Raw genomic sequence first — 16,910 nt, forward strand, 5'->3', positions numbered from 1 at the left:
CTTTCCTAATGGAAGTGCATTTTGTTTTGTGTTTTCATTCTTTTATCAGAACATAATGTTGTAGAAACATTAGTTAGACTTTGACTACTGATCTATGTATGTAATGTACCGCTACCGTTATGCCATCAATCCTCTCATGTTTAGTATCCAAATGACCACAAAATTACCTGTAACTTACTTTTCAAACTATGGTACATTTTATTGGATCAGAAAAGTCACCATACCGTCTTAATACACTTCAGATAAAACTTTAAAGTTCTATAATCCAAACCATGCCCACAGACACATGGAACAAAGGGAAGTTTTCCTCCAAAATCTCGACCCTAAGTATTGGCCGTTCCCCCAAAGATGGGTGGAGCTCGAGACCTTTAAAATGTCACGAACACCACCAATCGTTGGTCAGGCGTACGAAACAACTTGGAAACGACTCCCTCTTTCTTCAAGATCTTCCAGCAAGCTTCACTTCCAAGAACAACCACCGCTCTGATCTTCAGGAGAACCTGGAAGAACATCTGACCCCACCCTATCTGGCTCTTCAAAGATTTCCTTTTCGCATCCGGACTCTTGCGCAACAAGCCAATGCAAGTAACCGTTTCCTTTACCAACGAATTTAGATGCGTATTTTAAGTCTTAGTAAATCTTAAGGTGCATTTAAATTCCTGTGACGATTTCCCAGTTAGGGTGTGCTTAATTTTGAAGCTTAAACATTTCCATCCATCCCCTTTCATTTTCCTCTTTCTTCTTGTTACTTCCTCTTCCTCCTTTCCTAGTTTTAACCTTTGTTTATTTTAATTGTGCCTTCTTTATTTCTTTTGTTTGTTCGTGTAGCTAGTTTTATGTGTGTTTGTCTCATTTATTAAACGCCATATTTTTCACAAATGATTGCCTCTGAGTACGTTCGCAAAGTTCCTGCAATATCCGGTCTGAACTACTTGCTCTTTTAATTTACGGTATAAAGTAAAAGGGGGTTACGTCTTTCTTGGCCAGGGAGATACCTTTTTTATAGAATTAATATAAATTATACTGTCTGTTTGGCGGACAAACAGACAAATAAGTGTAATGTTAATTCCATTACCGTCAATTCAACTTACTATAAATATTTACCTTTCTTTGCGAGCTAAATTCGCTACAGCGCACACGCAAAGAAAATCCACAACCACTTCCAGGACAGCGGAGACACCCGGCGCATGTGGCAGGGCATCCAGGCGATCACGAATTACAAGACCACATCACCTGCTTGTGACCGTGACCCCTCCCTCCCGAATGTGCTGAACGACTTCTACGCCCGGTTTGAGGTACAGAACAATGTGAAGGCGAGGAAGACCACCCCTCCTCCCACTGACCAGGTGCTCTGTCTAACCACAGCTGAAGTGAGGAAAACTCTATGCAGAGTTAACCCACGGAAGTCTGCTGGACCAGACAACATTCCTGGCAGAGTGCTCAGGGAATGTGCAGAACAGCTAGCAGATGTCTTCACTGACATCTTCAACATCTCCCTGAGCAGCAACATTGTTCCCACGTGCCTCAAGACAACGGCCATTGTTCCCGTGCCGAAGAAATCTACTGTCTCCTGCCTCAATGACTATCATCCCGTCGCACTCACACCCATCGTGATGAAGTGCTTCGAGAGGCTCGTCATGAGGCACATTAAGACACAGCTTCCACCCTCCCTGGACCTCATGCAGTTTGCGTATCGTCCAAACCGTCCTAACTGCTCCGTCTCGGACCGCAAGACCCTACAGAGGATAGTTGAGAAGATCATCGGAGTCTCTCTCCCCTCTATCATAGACATTTACACCACACGCTGCATCCGCAAGGCACACAGCATTGTGGACGACCACACACACCCGTCACACACACTTTTTACCCTCCTGCCATCAGGAAAACGGTTCCGAAGCATTCGGGCCGCCACAACAAGACTGTGCCAACAGTTTCTTTTCACAAGCCATCAGGCTTCTCAATACACAGAAATGAAACGGAACTCTCTCACACACACACACACACACACACACACACACACACACACACAAATGTGCGTTACCGAACTGTAACATTTTTCCTGGACTTAACACTTAACACACACTCGTCACTCATCTCAATCCATTCCACCACCATTCATTTATTTATTATTTATTATTCTCGACTGTACCACACTCTTAACTGCTGTTTTTTGCACCTTTGACTGCTGCTGCATTTTTGCACTACATTGTTCTGTTTATACTCACTTCTGGGGTATAGTTTTTAGTTTGTATAGTTTTTACAGTCTTCTCGTACAGTACTGTATAATCAAGTATACAGTAGGTTTACTGGTCGGCGCTATATTGGGTCTTGTGTCTTGTCTTGTGTCATCTGTCTGCACTGTCTGTCTGCACTGGGTTGCACTCGATGCACTTTATGCAGCTTGTGTTGTAGCTCTATGTTGTTTTGTTTGTTGTTGTTTAGTGTAGCACCAGGGTTTCGGAGGAACGTTGTCTCATTTTTACTGTGTACTGTGTACCACTGTGTATAGTAGAAATGACAGTAAAAGCCTCTTGACTTGACTTGAAATGGCCAGCCTGCAGTCCAGATCTTTCACCCATAGAAAACATTTGGCGCCTTATAAAGAGGAAGATGTGACAAAGAAGACCTAAGACAGTTGAGCAACTAGAAGCCTGTATTAGACAAGAATGGGACAACATTTCTAGTCCCCAGACATTTGCAGACTGTTATATAAAGAAGAGGGAATGCCACACAGTGGTAAACATGGCATTGTCCCAACTTTTTTTTTTATATGAAATTTCAACTTATTTTTCCCTTAAAATGATAAATTTTCTCAGTTTAAACATTTGATATGTCATCTATGTTGTATTCTGAATAAAATATTAAAATTTTAAACTTCCACATTATTGCATTCTGTTTTTATTCACAATATGTTCAGTGTCCCAACTTTTTTGGAATCGGGTTTGTAAAATAATATAATATATACATTATTTTGTATTTGATCGAGTGAAATTAGTATTTGATCCCTGTCCAACCAGCAAGAGTTCTGACTCCCACACACCCAAATTCTGTAAGAAAAGAACACCTAATATCAACTCAGTATGTGTATAGAAGACACCTGTCACAGAATCAACCTCTTCCATTAAAAACTCTCCACCACAATCGGCAAAACCAAAGAGCTGTCTAAGGATGTCAGGGACAAGATTGTAGACTTGCACAAGGCTGGAATGGGCTACATGACTATCAGCAAGAAGCTTGTTGCGAAAGAGATCACTGTAGGCACGATTATTCAAACATAGAAGAAATAGAAGATAAGTCAATTACCCTCGCTCTGGAACTCCATGCAAAATCTCACCTCATGGAGTAAGGATGATTCATAGAAAGGTGAGGGATTAGCCAAGAATTACACGGGAGGAGCTTGTTAATGATCTCAAGGGAGCTGGGACCACAGTCACAAGACAAACCAATAGTAACACACCAAGATCTCAAGAAATGCACATGAAGAGGCCCACCTGAAGTTTGCCAACAAACACCTGAATAATTCAAAGAAGGCTTGGGAGAATGTGATGTGGTCAGATGAGACCAAAATTGCACTTTTTGGCATCAGTTTGATTCGCCATAATTGGAGGCAGATAAATGCTGAATATGACCACAAGAACACCATACCTACTCTCAAAACATGGAGGAGGAAACATTCTGTTTCTCTGCAAAAGGTATAGGAAGACTTCACCACATGGACTACAGAATCTTGGATTCTGGCCTTAGCCAGAACATTGAAGATGGTTCATGGATAGGTCTTCCAGTATGAAAATGACCCTAAAACATACGGCCAAGGCAACAATCTGTTGGTCTGGTAGTCCAATCCACCTTTTGCAATTTCACAATCTTGTCCCTGATATCCTTTGACAGCTCTTTGGTCTTTCCCATGGTAGTGGAAAAGTGTGAATAGAAGAGGTTGATTCTGTGACATACTTTTATACAAAGATGATATTAGTAGTACTTTCCTGAAGGGACAGAAACAAATAGGGTCTGTGAGAGTCACAAGTCTTGCTAATTTGGTACGGAATCAAATACTTATTCAGGACCTATTCAGTACAATCACAGAAAACCTTTATGAAAGGTAAACAAAACAAGTTCTAGTTTAACTATAATCCAACTAGACTATTTAGGTTGGAATTGTTTTGTTGCAAGCTACACCTGACGATAAACTACATACTATATATTATGTTATGCAAGCTAAAATAAATATTGTTGCTCTATGCATAAAAGCATAGCAGGCAACACAGCATAACCCAAGTGATATACAGTTATTAGCCTATTTCATTAAACGCATTAGCCTATACCATCTCATAACGAGACAAGCTGCAAATACACCTTTATCTTTTGCACGTTCCCCCCTACTTCCTTAGTCTTTTTTTTCCTGAATTGGGCTCCTGAGAGTTTTGACCTTTTTTGTCATCCATAATTTTAATTAGGGTTCTTACATTACCCAACCCCTGCCCCTCCTTTCTGAGTGTATGAGTAAGAAAACTTCCCCAGGCAGTGGGTGTATGACCAGGATCATTGACCGTGACATGATATATTCATTGACGCGACTGCAAATGAGTGGTGTGTTTTTAAAAAAAAAAAAAAAAAAACCATACATATATAAAAAAAATTTAATAAAATAAAACGTGTTTAAATAAATACATTTCAAATACATACATAAATATACTAAAATGTTTTATTTATCTTAACTTATTGGGGTTTACAGTATGTAATAGGGTCTAAAATGCTAGAATTAACATACTATAATAAAAATCGTATTAATGATTTATTTGTGCATATACAATGCTGCTATTGAAAATTAATCAGCACCATTTAGTTTGCAATCAACCATAGTAATATTTGTCAAATATTATCCAAATGTGTGCTGTTTAAAACAATAACCTCACTGTAAAAACTTCCACCATGATGCCAAAAGTCAGAAAGTTCATATACCAACCAACAAAGATTTTATCATCATGGCTCAGTATAGAGAACACACACAAAAGCCGACTTCATATTCAAAGCATCTTCAATTTCTGAATATTTATTCCTCACAGATCACTACATTTGCACTTAAAAAAAGAAAAAAAAAGTGCCTGCGTTCCTCATCAACCAGTGAAATAACAGATAATTAACAGAGTAAATACCATAGATCCACAGATTTATTAAAGGGGTATTTTAGAATTTTTTTTGCACTTCAAATAAACCTTACCTCAGATTTTAAGCGTTCAATTTCAATCTCCCCATCCTCAATCTGCTGTCGAAGTTGTTTAGCAACTGTTTTCTCTGTCTCCACAATTTGAAGCAGATGGAGATACTTCTGCATTAAAGTCTCATGCTCTGTGGCCAGGTTTCTGTAGCTGAATGTGCAAATAAACATATCATAGTATAAAGTATATCATAATTTGGGACAATTATAACACATTAGTAACAATATTACACATGTGGCCTGGACATACTGTGAACTCACCATTTTCCCAATTTCAGAAAATTTAGGGCAGTGTTTTCCCCAGCACCCAAAATTATGTAAAATTTCCTTGTCCTACTTTAGAAATAAACAATATAGTTCTTCTATTTTAAATGTGAAAATTAAGCCCATAGTCTCCACTACACATTGAAATACAGTGAGGAAAATAAGTATTTGAACACCCTGCTATTTTGCAAGTTCTCCCACTGAGAAATCATGGAGGGGTATGAAATTGTCATCGTAGGTGCATGTCCACTGTAAGAGACATAATCTAAAAAAAAAAAAAAAAAAATCCAGAAATCACAATATATGATTTGTAAGCTATTTATTTGTATGATACAGCTGCAAATAAGTATTTGAACACCTGTCTATCAGCTAGAATTCTGACCCTCAAAGACCTGTTAGTCTGCCTTTAAAATGTCCACCTCCACTACATTTATTATCCTAAATTAGATGCACCTGTTTGAGGACGTTAGAGCCAAAGAGCCAAAGAGCTGTCCAAAGACACTAGAGACAAAATTGTACACCTCCACAAGGCTGGAAAGGGCTACGGGGAAATTGCCAAGCAGCTTGGTGAAAAAAAGGTCCACTGTTGGAGCAATCATTAGAAAATGGAAAAAGCTAAACATGACTGTCAATCTCCCTCGGACTAGGGCTCCATGCAAGATCTCACCTCGTGGGGTCTCAATGATCCTAAGGAAGGTGAGAAATCAGCCCAGAACTACACGGGAGGAGCTGGTCAATGACCTGAAAAGAACTGGGACCACCAATTCCAAGGTTACTGTTGGTAATACACTAAGACGTCATGGTTTGAAATCATGCATGGCACGGAAGGTTCCCCTGCTTAAACCAGCACATGTCCAGGCACGTCTTAAGTTTGCCAATGACCATTTGGATGATCCAGAGGAGTCATGGGAGAAAGTCATGTGGTCAGATGAGACCAAAATAGAACTTTTGGGTCATAATTCCACTAAACGTGTTTGGAGGAAGAAGAATGATGAGTACCATCCCAATTACACCATCCCTACTGTGAAGCATGGGGGTGGTAGGGGTGTTTTGGGGGTGTTTTTCTGCACATGGGACAGGGCGACTGCACTGTATTAAGGAGAGGATGACCGGGGCCATGTATTGCGAGATTTTGGGGAACAACCTCCTTCCCTCAATTAGAGCATTGAAGATGGGTCGAGGCTGGGTCTTCCAACATGACAGTGACCCGAAGCACACAGCCAGAATAATCAAAGAGTGGCTCTGTAAGAAGCATATCAAGGTTCTGGCATTTCCTAGCCAGTCTCCAGACCTAAACCCAATAGAGAATCTTTGGAGGGAGCTCAAACTCCGTGTTTCTCAGAGACAGGCCAGAAACCTGACTGATCTAGAGAAGATCTGTGTGGAGGAGTTGGCCAAAATCCCTCCTGCAGTGTGTGCCATCCTGGTGAAAAACTACAGAAATCGTTTGACCTCTGTAATTGCAAACAAAGGATACTGTACCAAATATTAACATTGACTTTCTCAGGTGTTCAAATACTTATTTGCAGCTGTATCATACAAATAAATAGTTAAAAAAAAATCATACATTGGGACTTCTGGATTTTTGCACCTACAATGACAATTTCAGACCCCTCCATGATTTCTAAGTGGGAATACGTGCAAAATAGCAGGGTGTTCAAATACTTATTTTCCTCACTGTATGTAAATTTACAAATGATATGGAGAAAAAATTTAAATTGTCACAAATGTATGTAAGCTTTGTAAAGGCTGTTTGCAACAACAATGATCCCAAAACCCATAAACTGAATCTACAATGTTATTTAATCACAGTACCAATCACTGTAATGTGTGTGAAAGACTTGTGGATTGTCCCCATATTAGATAAAAAAAAAAAAAAAAAAAAATAAGGTAAAGGAAATTTTACCAAAAGCAATTACATTAATTAAGCCTGGTCACACATGAGTTGCTAAGATGTGCTTGTGCTGCTACCTATAGTGGTGTAAAATCAAAATAAAGCAATAAAATCTATATTTATTATAGCATGGAAGTTAATTATAGATGTTCACTAAACCAAAAGTTATACAACAATAAAAAAAATAATTGCTCTTCCTTCATAAAAGATTTAGCCCAGCAAATAAAGCATCCTTTCATTACTATTTACAGATCTTTATGACAACATTTCCAGACTTTGTTCAAATTCAATGAATGCTAGCTAGAAATGCAGCACGAATATAACTAGACAAACATTACATAAGCATTGTCGTTTATGGGAGACTCTACAGCCAGATAACCTGGAGCAGAGTTAAAAGGTTGTGAATGATAGAATCAGACTACCTGGCATGCGTTATTGCTGCTACCCATTCTTCACAGTCCTTCACGTCTTCAGTGCGAAGTTCAAGAGCTTTCTGGTTTTCATGGTTGAAGCTGATTGTGAAATAATACTGAAATGTACAAAGGAAAAGCATTAACAAAAAACAAAGTATTAGCAGCTCATTAGTGTGGTAAGAGTCTTCATTTCTGCCCATTCTGTGCTTTTGCGTAGGGCTGTAACAACTAATTGATAAAATATAATAATCATAACAATAATAATAATAATCGATAATGAAATTCAGTGTCAACAAATGCCGTTATCAATTAGTTGGGCTGCTCAAGTTATGAAAAGGAAAAAGAAAACACACTGGTGTCACGGTTGAAGGTGAAACAGAACGGTGAGCAAAAACTGTATAAACCTCATCGTGTGAAAATGGTATATCTGGCCCGACGTACAATTATATCCGGCCCGCGAGATGATTTTATATAGATCTATTATTGTTATTAATGTCCCGGTGATATGAATACTGGTATAATAAAGCTGAATCTAATCTAATATATGAATGCTGATAACACAAACTACAGATCCCATAATGCAGCGCATCAGCTGCCTTGCCGAACTCTAGGCTACCTGGGAACATTCCAGCGTCAATCAAGTCGAGCTTCTGTTGATGTATTTAACCCTATTGTAAAGTTATTGTGAAGCCCCTCACAATGGCGAAAAGTTGATTCTGAAAACAGAGCCTTTCAAAACTGATGGGATTCTGAGTATATGTTTTCTGACACTGCCTGTCATGTGCATCTCTTATTTGTGAAGCGAATGTGGCTGTAATTAAGGAATTGAATCTAATATGCCACTACGAGACAAAACATCAGGAGAAGCTTAAAAACCTGAATACAGAGCAGAAGATACAGAAAGTAGAAGAGTTAAAGAAGAATCTGACATTTCAGCAAACGTTTTTCACCAGAGCAAAATCACAAAGTGAAGCTGGTGTGAAAACAGAGGCACATCAGCCGGTTATTTACTGAGGGAGAGTTTCTGAAGAGCTGCATGATGAAGGTGCGAGACGTCTTGTGTTTCACAGGAAATATTTTTATGGAGAGCAAAATACTGTGTTATTGAAAGTTTAAAGTTTTTTTTTTATAAAATGGCATAAGAGCAAAGAAATCTGATTGTTTTGATTTGTTGTTATATTTTACTTTTACTAAAAAGCACATTTTTTATTGATTTTCAGGGTTTTTTTGCAGCATGCTCATATTTCTAAATTGTATAATTTTGACAGGATATATTTTTATGAAGAGCAAAATAAATTTTAAAGTTATTTAAAGTTTAGTTGATTTATTCTGGAATAATATTCGCATCTTTTTTTATTCATATTTATGTTAAAAAAACATTGTTTTAGTGTGTTCAATAAATGTTTATCCTGTTGGGCTCATGACCTAAAGTGTGCTTTGAGTTTTGGCCCCCTGTGCAATTGAGTTTGACACCCCTGGGATAAACGCACCAGATCTGTTCCGGAATCAATTAAAGCGGTGCAAACAAACACTAAATCTAAAAGCAGTAAATAACAGCAGCAGTAAATTATTACATTGTTGATCGCTGTTGTGGTTTTCAGACAAATGATTATGCATTTGTAAACTATTGCATATTTTTTGTTTTTCTTAAATAAAGCCTGTTAGCTTGCTGCATTTCTCTGTTCCATTCTCTTTTTATAGCATTTGACTACTACAACAGTTGACTTATCTGTTTTCAAAGGTAGTTTACTGTGTCTTTACTATGTTCAAATTATTGTTTTCAATGTTTGCATACTTAATGTATGCATATATCATTTAATACAAAATGTGTTATATATTCTCGATGCTTATATCTTCATAAATGAACAAAATCTCTGTGTATTTTTTTAAACAAGAATTGTCAAAACAACATTGTTCAACATTGTAATCCCCTATTTATCACTGTGGTAAGGTTCCAAAACCACCCGCGTTAAACGAAAAACAGCGATAAATGCACGCCACCCCAAAAATGCTGTTTTGTGTATACAGTACTGTACTGTATTAACATTTTACAATTAATAATTATATTTTTATTAATAAATTTCATTAATTCAACATAAAACATAACAATTCCCTTTAAATTTTTTGGTCTATCATGCTATCCGTGAGAGCCCGGGGAAATCAGCAAAACTATTTTTTTTATGTGGCAAATACAATTCCGTGATAAACCAGGTGCACGAGATTTGAAGCGCTGTAAAGCGGGGGATTAACTGTATTACATTTTATATAGATTTTTTAAGCATGGTCATCAACTTGCCCATCTGCAAAATATAATATAAAGGTTGATTTACACAATTGCTTTACCTTGCATACTCAAATGCAGAAACAACCCAGCATGAGAAATCCCCTAACCCCTCCTCAACAAGCAGCCACTATAAGCTTCCAACATTGTAAACAATTACCGTAATTTCCGGACTATAAAGCGCACCCTTGTAATTTTACAAATAATTTTATTTTTAACATAAATAAGCCGCAACTTGTGTATAAGCCGCAGTTTCCGTTTCTACACTGAAACTAATGAACTTTACGCAGGCTTTACCGAAAGAGAGTGTCTGTTACACGGTGTAACGGGTGAAATATGTTGTGGCTCCTTTAAGAGCAGAGCGGCATTTTGGGAACAGCACGTCACTGCATTCGTCCGGTATTACTGCATGTGTGTGCGTGTGAGACTGAGGATTATGTGCTTATTATTTTCTGATGCTCATTTCTAAGTTTCTTTGACTAACCCATAACGCTGTTGCCAATAAAAATAAAAAAGCATGAGTTGTGGAAACATGTCTGTGCTTATATGATTTCATTTGCAACTGGAGTTAGCGAGCGCTCCCTTTACCCTGACTCAACGCACTACAACGACTTGTATCTAAACAGTAGCCTACCAAGAAAGTCATTGTTCACTGTCTTCCTCCTTCCTTTCACAACTATTTCTCTGGGGAGTTTATCTTTTGGCATCGTCGTGCGTTTAAAAATCAACACCGGTGAAAGTTTGTCTCCCGAAGCCGTGCAGCTCAGAACACAGGCGAGGTGCGTTTTTTCGTTTCTGTTCGGAAATTTCATTGGTCTAATGTTATGTGGTTCAGTTTTTTGGCTTGAAGTTTGTGAAACCGGGAAAAACCCAGGAAAAATCCATAAATTAGCCGCTTCGTTGTTTAAGCCGCGGGGTTCAAAACGTGGGAAAAAAGTAGCGGCTTATAATCCGAAAAATACGGTAAACTCAATGTATGGCTTTTGCATTTTTAAAGTGCAATTTTATACATAAACACCCTGAATTACGTTTTTTATATAGTTATAACAAGCAAAACATCTAAGTAAAAGATAATAAATAAAAAACATTTCTGATTAATCTACTAGTCCAGGGGTGACACAGTTGTAATGACGCAATAAAAAAAGCGCAGCAGCACACGGTTATCTGGATAAGAGCAACATGTCTGCGGTGTGCGGAGAGCGATTTGCAAAACATGCAATGCTGAAATTTCAAGAAGGGGTGTATCTGCAAAGAGTTTCTCCAAGTCGGGTTTAATTTATCACCTGAAATCCAAACATCCCGATTGCCATTCTAAATATGAGAACGCGGCGCAGAAAAGTAAAGTCAATCCGAGCATGCGCACTCCGTCTGTAGAGGACGTTTTTGAAAAAGCAGGAAAGTTTTCCAGTGATGGTGACTGAAAGACTGAACCCAAAGTGTGTAAAGAAGTCAGTGAAAAGTGGAGGAGGAAGTGTCATGGTTTGGGGCATGTTTTCTGCAGCAGGAGTTGGGCCTCTTATACAGCTACATGGCAGAGTGAATGCAAATATTTATCAGAACCTTCTTCAACAAAATATGGTTCCTTTCCGGCGTTCATCACCCAATCAGCCCGCAGTGTTCATGCAGGACAACGCTCCATGTCGCACAGCAAAACAGGTAAAGCAGTTCCTTGAAACTGAAAACATTGAAATAATGACATGGCCTGCCCAGAGTCCTGCTCTCAACCCAATAGAGAACCTCTGGAAAATCCTTGGCGACAAAGTTATGGCCAAGAAACCCACTACAGTCACCGAACTGTGGAGCCTGGAAGAAGAGTGGACCAAAATCACACCAGAGCAGTGTGAGAGACTAGTGCTGTCCTGTGGCCGCAGATGTGCTGAAATCATTCAGAGCAGAGGCCTGTACACTTCCTACCAATTGCTGACTGTTGTGACCTTCAGAAAATTTTGTTGTATGCTAAACAACTGTCCATGCTACAGTCATTGTTGTTCTCTAAATTTGATTAGTGTGTTTTCTGCAAAATAATTTTTTTTTTTTTAAATGCCTTATTTTGTGGAAAAGGTGTTCTGGTAGCATGGTCTAGACAGGACAAAAACTTCAACTGTTGAGCAGTGAAGATGACATTATTTCAGAATTGTTTATAGATTGTTCTCTGAATTTTGATCTCCAGTGTGTGTGTGTGTGTGTGTGTGTGTGTGTGTGTGTGTGTGTGTGTGTGTGTGTGTGTGTGTGTGTATGTATGTATATATATATATATATATATATATATATATATATATATATATATATATATATATATATATATATATTAAGCTTCTCAGATGGTACAGACGCTGCTGAGCCTTCTTCACCAGGGTGTTGGCGTAACAGGACCAAGGCAGGTCCTGTGTGATGTGAACACCTAGGTACCGGAAACTGTCCACTCTCTCCACTGGGGTCCCACTGATGTTTAGCGGTTGGTATGACCGCTCCTGCTTCATGCTGAAGTCCATGATCAACTCCTTAGTCTTGCTGACGTTCAGGAGAAGATTGTTCTCCTGGCACCATCTCTCCAGGTTTTTAACCTCCTGTAGGTAGGCCATCTCGTCGTTGTTGGAGATCAGGCCCACCACAACGGTGTCGTCAGCAAACTTGATGGTGGTGGAGTTGGAAGTGGCCACACAGTCATAAGTGTATATAGTGAGTACAGCAGGGGGCCCAGAACACAACCCTGGGGACCAGTCTCTCGAAGCACTTCATCACTACTGAGGTCAAAGCTACAGGGCGGTAGTCGTTAAGGCAGGCGGGCTGGGGTTTCTTCCAGGCAGGAACAATGGTGGACTGTTTGAAACATGAGGGGACAACGGACTGTTCCAGTGAGAGGTTGAATATCTCAGTGAACACCGGTGCTAGCTGGTCAGCACAGTGTTACGACCCAGTCTAGGGTTAGGCCGGACAGAGTATTTAGCTCGGGATTTTCCTAAGCTGACTGACACTCTTGGGACCGCTCGAACAAAACACATTTCCGTAATAAATTGGTAAGGGGCAAAACCACATCCGAAAAATTCTTACAGAAACACCGGTAATATCCAGCCATTCCTAAAAACCGACAGAGATCACGCCTTGTCTTAGGAGCTGGGAACATGCATATGGCCTGAACCTTGGCACTTAACGGCTTCACCACTCCTTGTCCTACCTGTTTACCTAAATATGACACAACTCCTTTGCCAAAGTCACATTTGTCCAAATTCAAAACTAAAGACGCATCTGAAAGACGTGTAAAGACAAGTTCAAGTTTTTCCAAGTGTTGTTCCCAGGTATCCGAATAGATGACATCATCATCTAGGTAAGCAGCACAGTTCGAAACATCCCCCAGGACTCTATTCATTAACCGCTAGAAGGTCGCTGGGGCATTACGAATGCCAAACGCCATCACGGTATACTGGAGGAAATTGTCTGTCGTGGCGAAGGCAGAGATCTCAGCTGCACGGTGGGAAAGGGGAACCTGCCAATAGCCCTTAAGGAGATCCAACTTAGAAGTGAATTTAGATGCACCAACAGAATCAACACAATCTTCCATCCGTGGCAGAGGAAACGAATCAGGCTTTGTCACAGCATTCACCTTTCAGAAATCTGTACAGAAACGAACAGAACCATCAGCTTTTGGTACCAACAGGCAAGGGGAGCACCAGGGGCTCACACTCGGAACAGCTAAACCATTTTCTAGGAGATAATCTGTTTCCTGCTTCATAATTGCTCGCTTAGCGGGGCTTATGCGATACGGGTGTTGTCTAATCGGTTCATGACCACAACATCAATGTCATGTTCTAAGACATTAGTAAGGGATGGCACATCAGCAAACAATTTGGGAAACTTGCCTATTAGCTCCTTAATGTCTTTCTGGAACAATTGGGGCAACCCTTCCAACTTCTCTGACAACCGCTCTAAGGCCTCAGAGTTGGGTACCTGAAGAGAAGACAGGCACTTCCTACCAAGGTGTAACTCAACTCAATCAACCTCAGGGAAGTACTCAGCAGGAGAAATTTGCCCGTCCACTGAAACGGTAACCACCGGTACTACGGTTGAAGTCGGTTTGGACTGCATAGGTGAAGAATGAGCATGATACTTTTTCAACAGGTTGATATGACACACACGGGTACTACTTCTACGTCCAGGTGTGCTGAGGACATAATTAGTTGGACTCAATTTTTGCTTTACCTCGTAAGGCCCCGCAAACCGAACACTGGTGGGAAATTTCAAGCGGTTCGCTAGACTCTTCAACAGGCTCCTCTTGAGACAGAAAAGACACAGAAAGATCAACCACATAACCCACTTTTCTTTGTTGGGCCTGTGTCAACACACAAACAGGGAACACAGAGGAGTGCATGTCATTAGGTGAAGGGGAAATACTCACAGGTTCTGAAACTACTTCAGGTTAGGAGAAGACCCTAGTTCCAGCTACGTCATTCCCTAGAATGACTGAAACACCTGCAACTGGTAGCTCGGAGCGCACAGCTACCTTCACTAGTCTGGAAAGATTCTCTATTTCTAAATATACTATGTGCAATGGCACACAATTACCTCCATACCAATACCTTGAATCAGTACATCACTACCAGCATACGAAGCTTCAGAAAATGGTAGTGTGTTTTCCAGCACAAACGTCTGCGCTGAGCCTGTATCTCTCAATATACTTGCAGGCTGTTTATCCTGGCCAACACCAAAAGATACATAACCTGAAAACACAAATGATTTAAACACTGGCTCTATTTCATCAGGGGTGCTTTGGGGAACCACTACAGCGTTCACCTTTTTGATCTCCGTCTGCTGTTTCAATTGCTTCCGCTTTAACACTGGACAGTTTGCGATAACATGCCCTGCCTCATGACAATAAAAACAGTGGCAGGAACCATCTGAAGAGTTAGGGACAGTACGTATTTTACTTGCAGGCTTGGCCAAAGGGGCAGACACATCCTTCCGGGATGATGGAGGACTGAATACAACTTTATGAGTTAACACAAACTCATCTGAAAATATAGTCGCCTTAGCCAGCGTGTCAATCTTTTGCTCATTTAAATGAACCACCAGCTGCTCAGGTAGACACGACTTTAACTCTTCCAGCAAAATAAGTTCTTTAAGCTGGTCGAAATTTCTAACCCCACTAGCTGAACACCATTTATCCAACAGCGTGGTTTTCTCACGAGCAAACTCCACATAAGTCTGGCTGGCAGACTTCACAGTGTTCCTGAAGTTTTGCCGATATGCTTCTGGCACACACTCATATGCACGGAGCACTGTAGCTCTCACGGTCTCATAATCCAAACTCTGCTCTAGAGTAAGTGCAGAACACGCTTCCTGTGCCTTACCTGACAGTTTACACTGTAATAACAGAGTCCACAAACTTTTTGGCCAGTTTAAAGTTGTAGCAATCCTCTCAAATACAGCAAAGTAAGCATCAACTTCGTTTTCTCGGAATACTGGCACTAACCCAATGTGTTGGCTAACATCAAAGGCAAGCGGGCTTACCGTTGAGGACTCGGCTGGGGTGGACGGTGGCCTTGAGTGCTCAGCAGCAACAGGAGACGGGGAGGCAACTGTTGAGGACCTAAATGTCCGTGGCAGAGGCACCAGCTTCCGCCACTGATCTGCCAGGTCAAGCTTTTTCCCCTCAATTTCCAACTCCCGTTCTCTGACTCGCAAGAACTGCGTTTGGTACTCCTGCCGCTTAATCTCCACTTCAAGCTCTTTGAGCGCAAGCTGCCAACCGGGATCCACTGTACGGGCATGGGGCTGCTCACGACTTAACTCAACCTCCTCCGGCTCAGTCATAGCTTCCGCTCTGCCAGGAGCCTGGGTAGGTTGGGTAATCTGCGCTGCGCAGCGCCTCCTGGAGGTGCTTCCCTTTCAGGTAAGACCTGTTGAGCCACGAGTGCCTCATATAGTGCCGCTTTGACTACCTTCTTGCTAGCAGTCCGACAAAGGGACACATTAAAAAAGTCAGCAATCAAGAGATCATCCTTCCTACACCCATCAAATACCTCTAATGAAGGACACAAAGTGAATGTGATTAAATCAAATGCCATTATACCGCAATCTGATACACAAAGACATACGAAATATAAGAAATCCCGGACGAGCCCCCAAATCTGTTACGACCCAGTCTAGGGTTAGGCTGGACAGAGTATTTAGCTCGGGATTCAAAAGAATGGATCTTATAAATTGGCAACCCAAACACACCACAAACACACACAAAAAGGTTTGCTACGCAGGTGCTGGTATATTGTAACACAAATATATGTACACAGACTCACAGGCTTGTCTTCAGGGTGGGCCAAGGCCAAAACAATAAACAAAAAGGACTGTTTTGGGGAAGCTACCTTTCCTGAAAACAAAGAAAAGGAAAATACAAACAGCTTCCCTAACTCTCTGCTACAAAAACAAAGACAAAACAATCCCTCACCCAAAGTAAATGGCAGCCACACCCCTAATGCCAGTGAAATAAATATGTACAGTGCCCAAAGATATTACAATATAATACAAAAGAAATATATACAAACAACAGTAGTCCAAGGGGCTAAACAGGCTCAAAGTCAGTAAACAGGCAGAGGTCAAAATCACGAACATCAACAACCAAGCTATACACCGAACAACAAAACAAACAGTCAAAACGCCACTACAACAACTCTCCCCGATTGCTTTACTCCTTCCTCCTTAAATAGGAAACTGGTGGATGATGTCATCGTGAAGGAGGTGGGATCAGCCAGGCTAGGGCAGGCCTCAAACTCTGGAGTGGATCGGACCTGCACACAAAGCACACATGCAGAACACCAGTATGGACATGGGGCTACCTAGGGTTGTAACAAA

At 40.5% G+C, this 16,910-nt stretch overlaps 1 protein-coding gene across 1 annotated transcript in view; it reads right to left on the reverse strand.

Moving 5' to 3' along the window:
• rasgrf1 (Ras protein specific guanine nucleotide releasing factor 1) overlaps positions 1–16,910 on the reverse strand; it is a 242,396-nt gene that overhangs the window by 184,055 nt on the left and 41,431 nt on the right. The window contains exons 2-3 of the mRNA XM_046864006.1: positions 7,796–7,902; positions 5,219–5,366 (exon numbers count right to left, since the gene is read on the reverse strand). Of these exons, the coding sequence (XP_046719962.1) occupies positions 5,219–5,366; positions 7,796–7,902 (255 nt within the window). The remainder of the gene's footprint in view (positions 1–5,218; positions 5,367–7,795; positions 7,903–16,910) is intronic.

This window comes from Silurus meridionalis, chromosome 13 (assembly GCF_014805685.1).
Source record: "Silurus meridionalis isolate SWU-2019-XX chromosome 13, ASM1480568v1, whole genome shotgun sequence".
Classification (NCBI taxonomy): Eukaryota; Metazoa; Chordata; class Actinopteri; order Siluriformes; family Siluridae; genus Silurus; species Silurus meridionalis.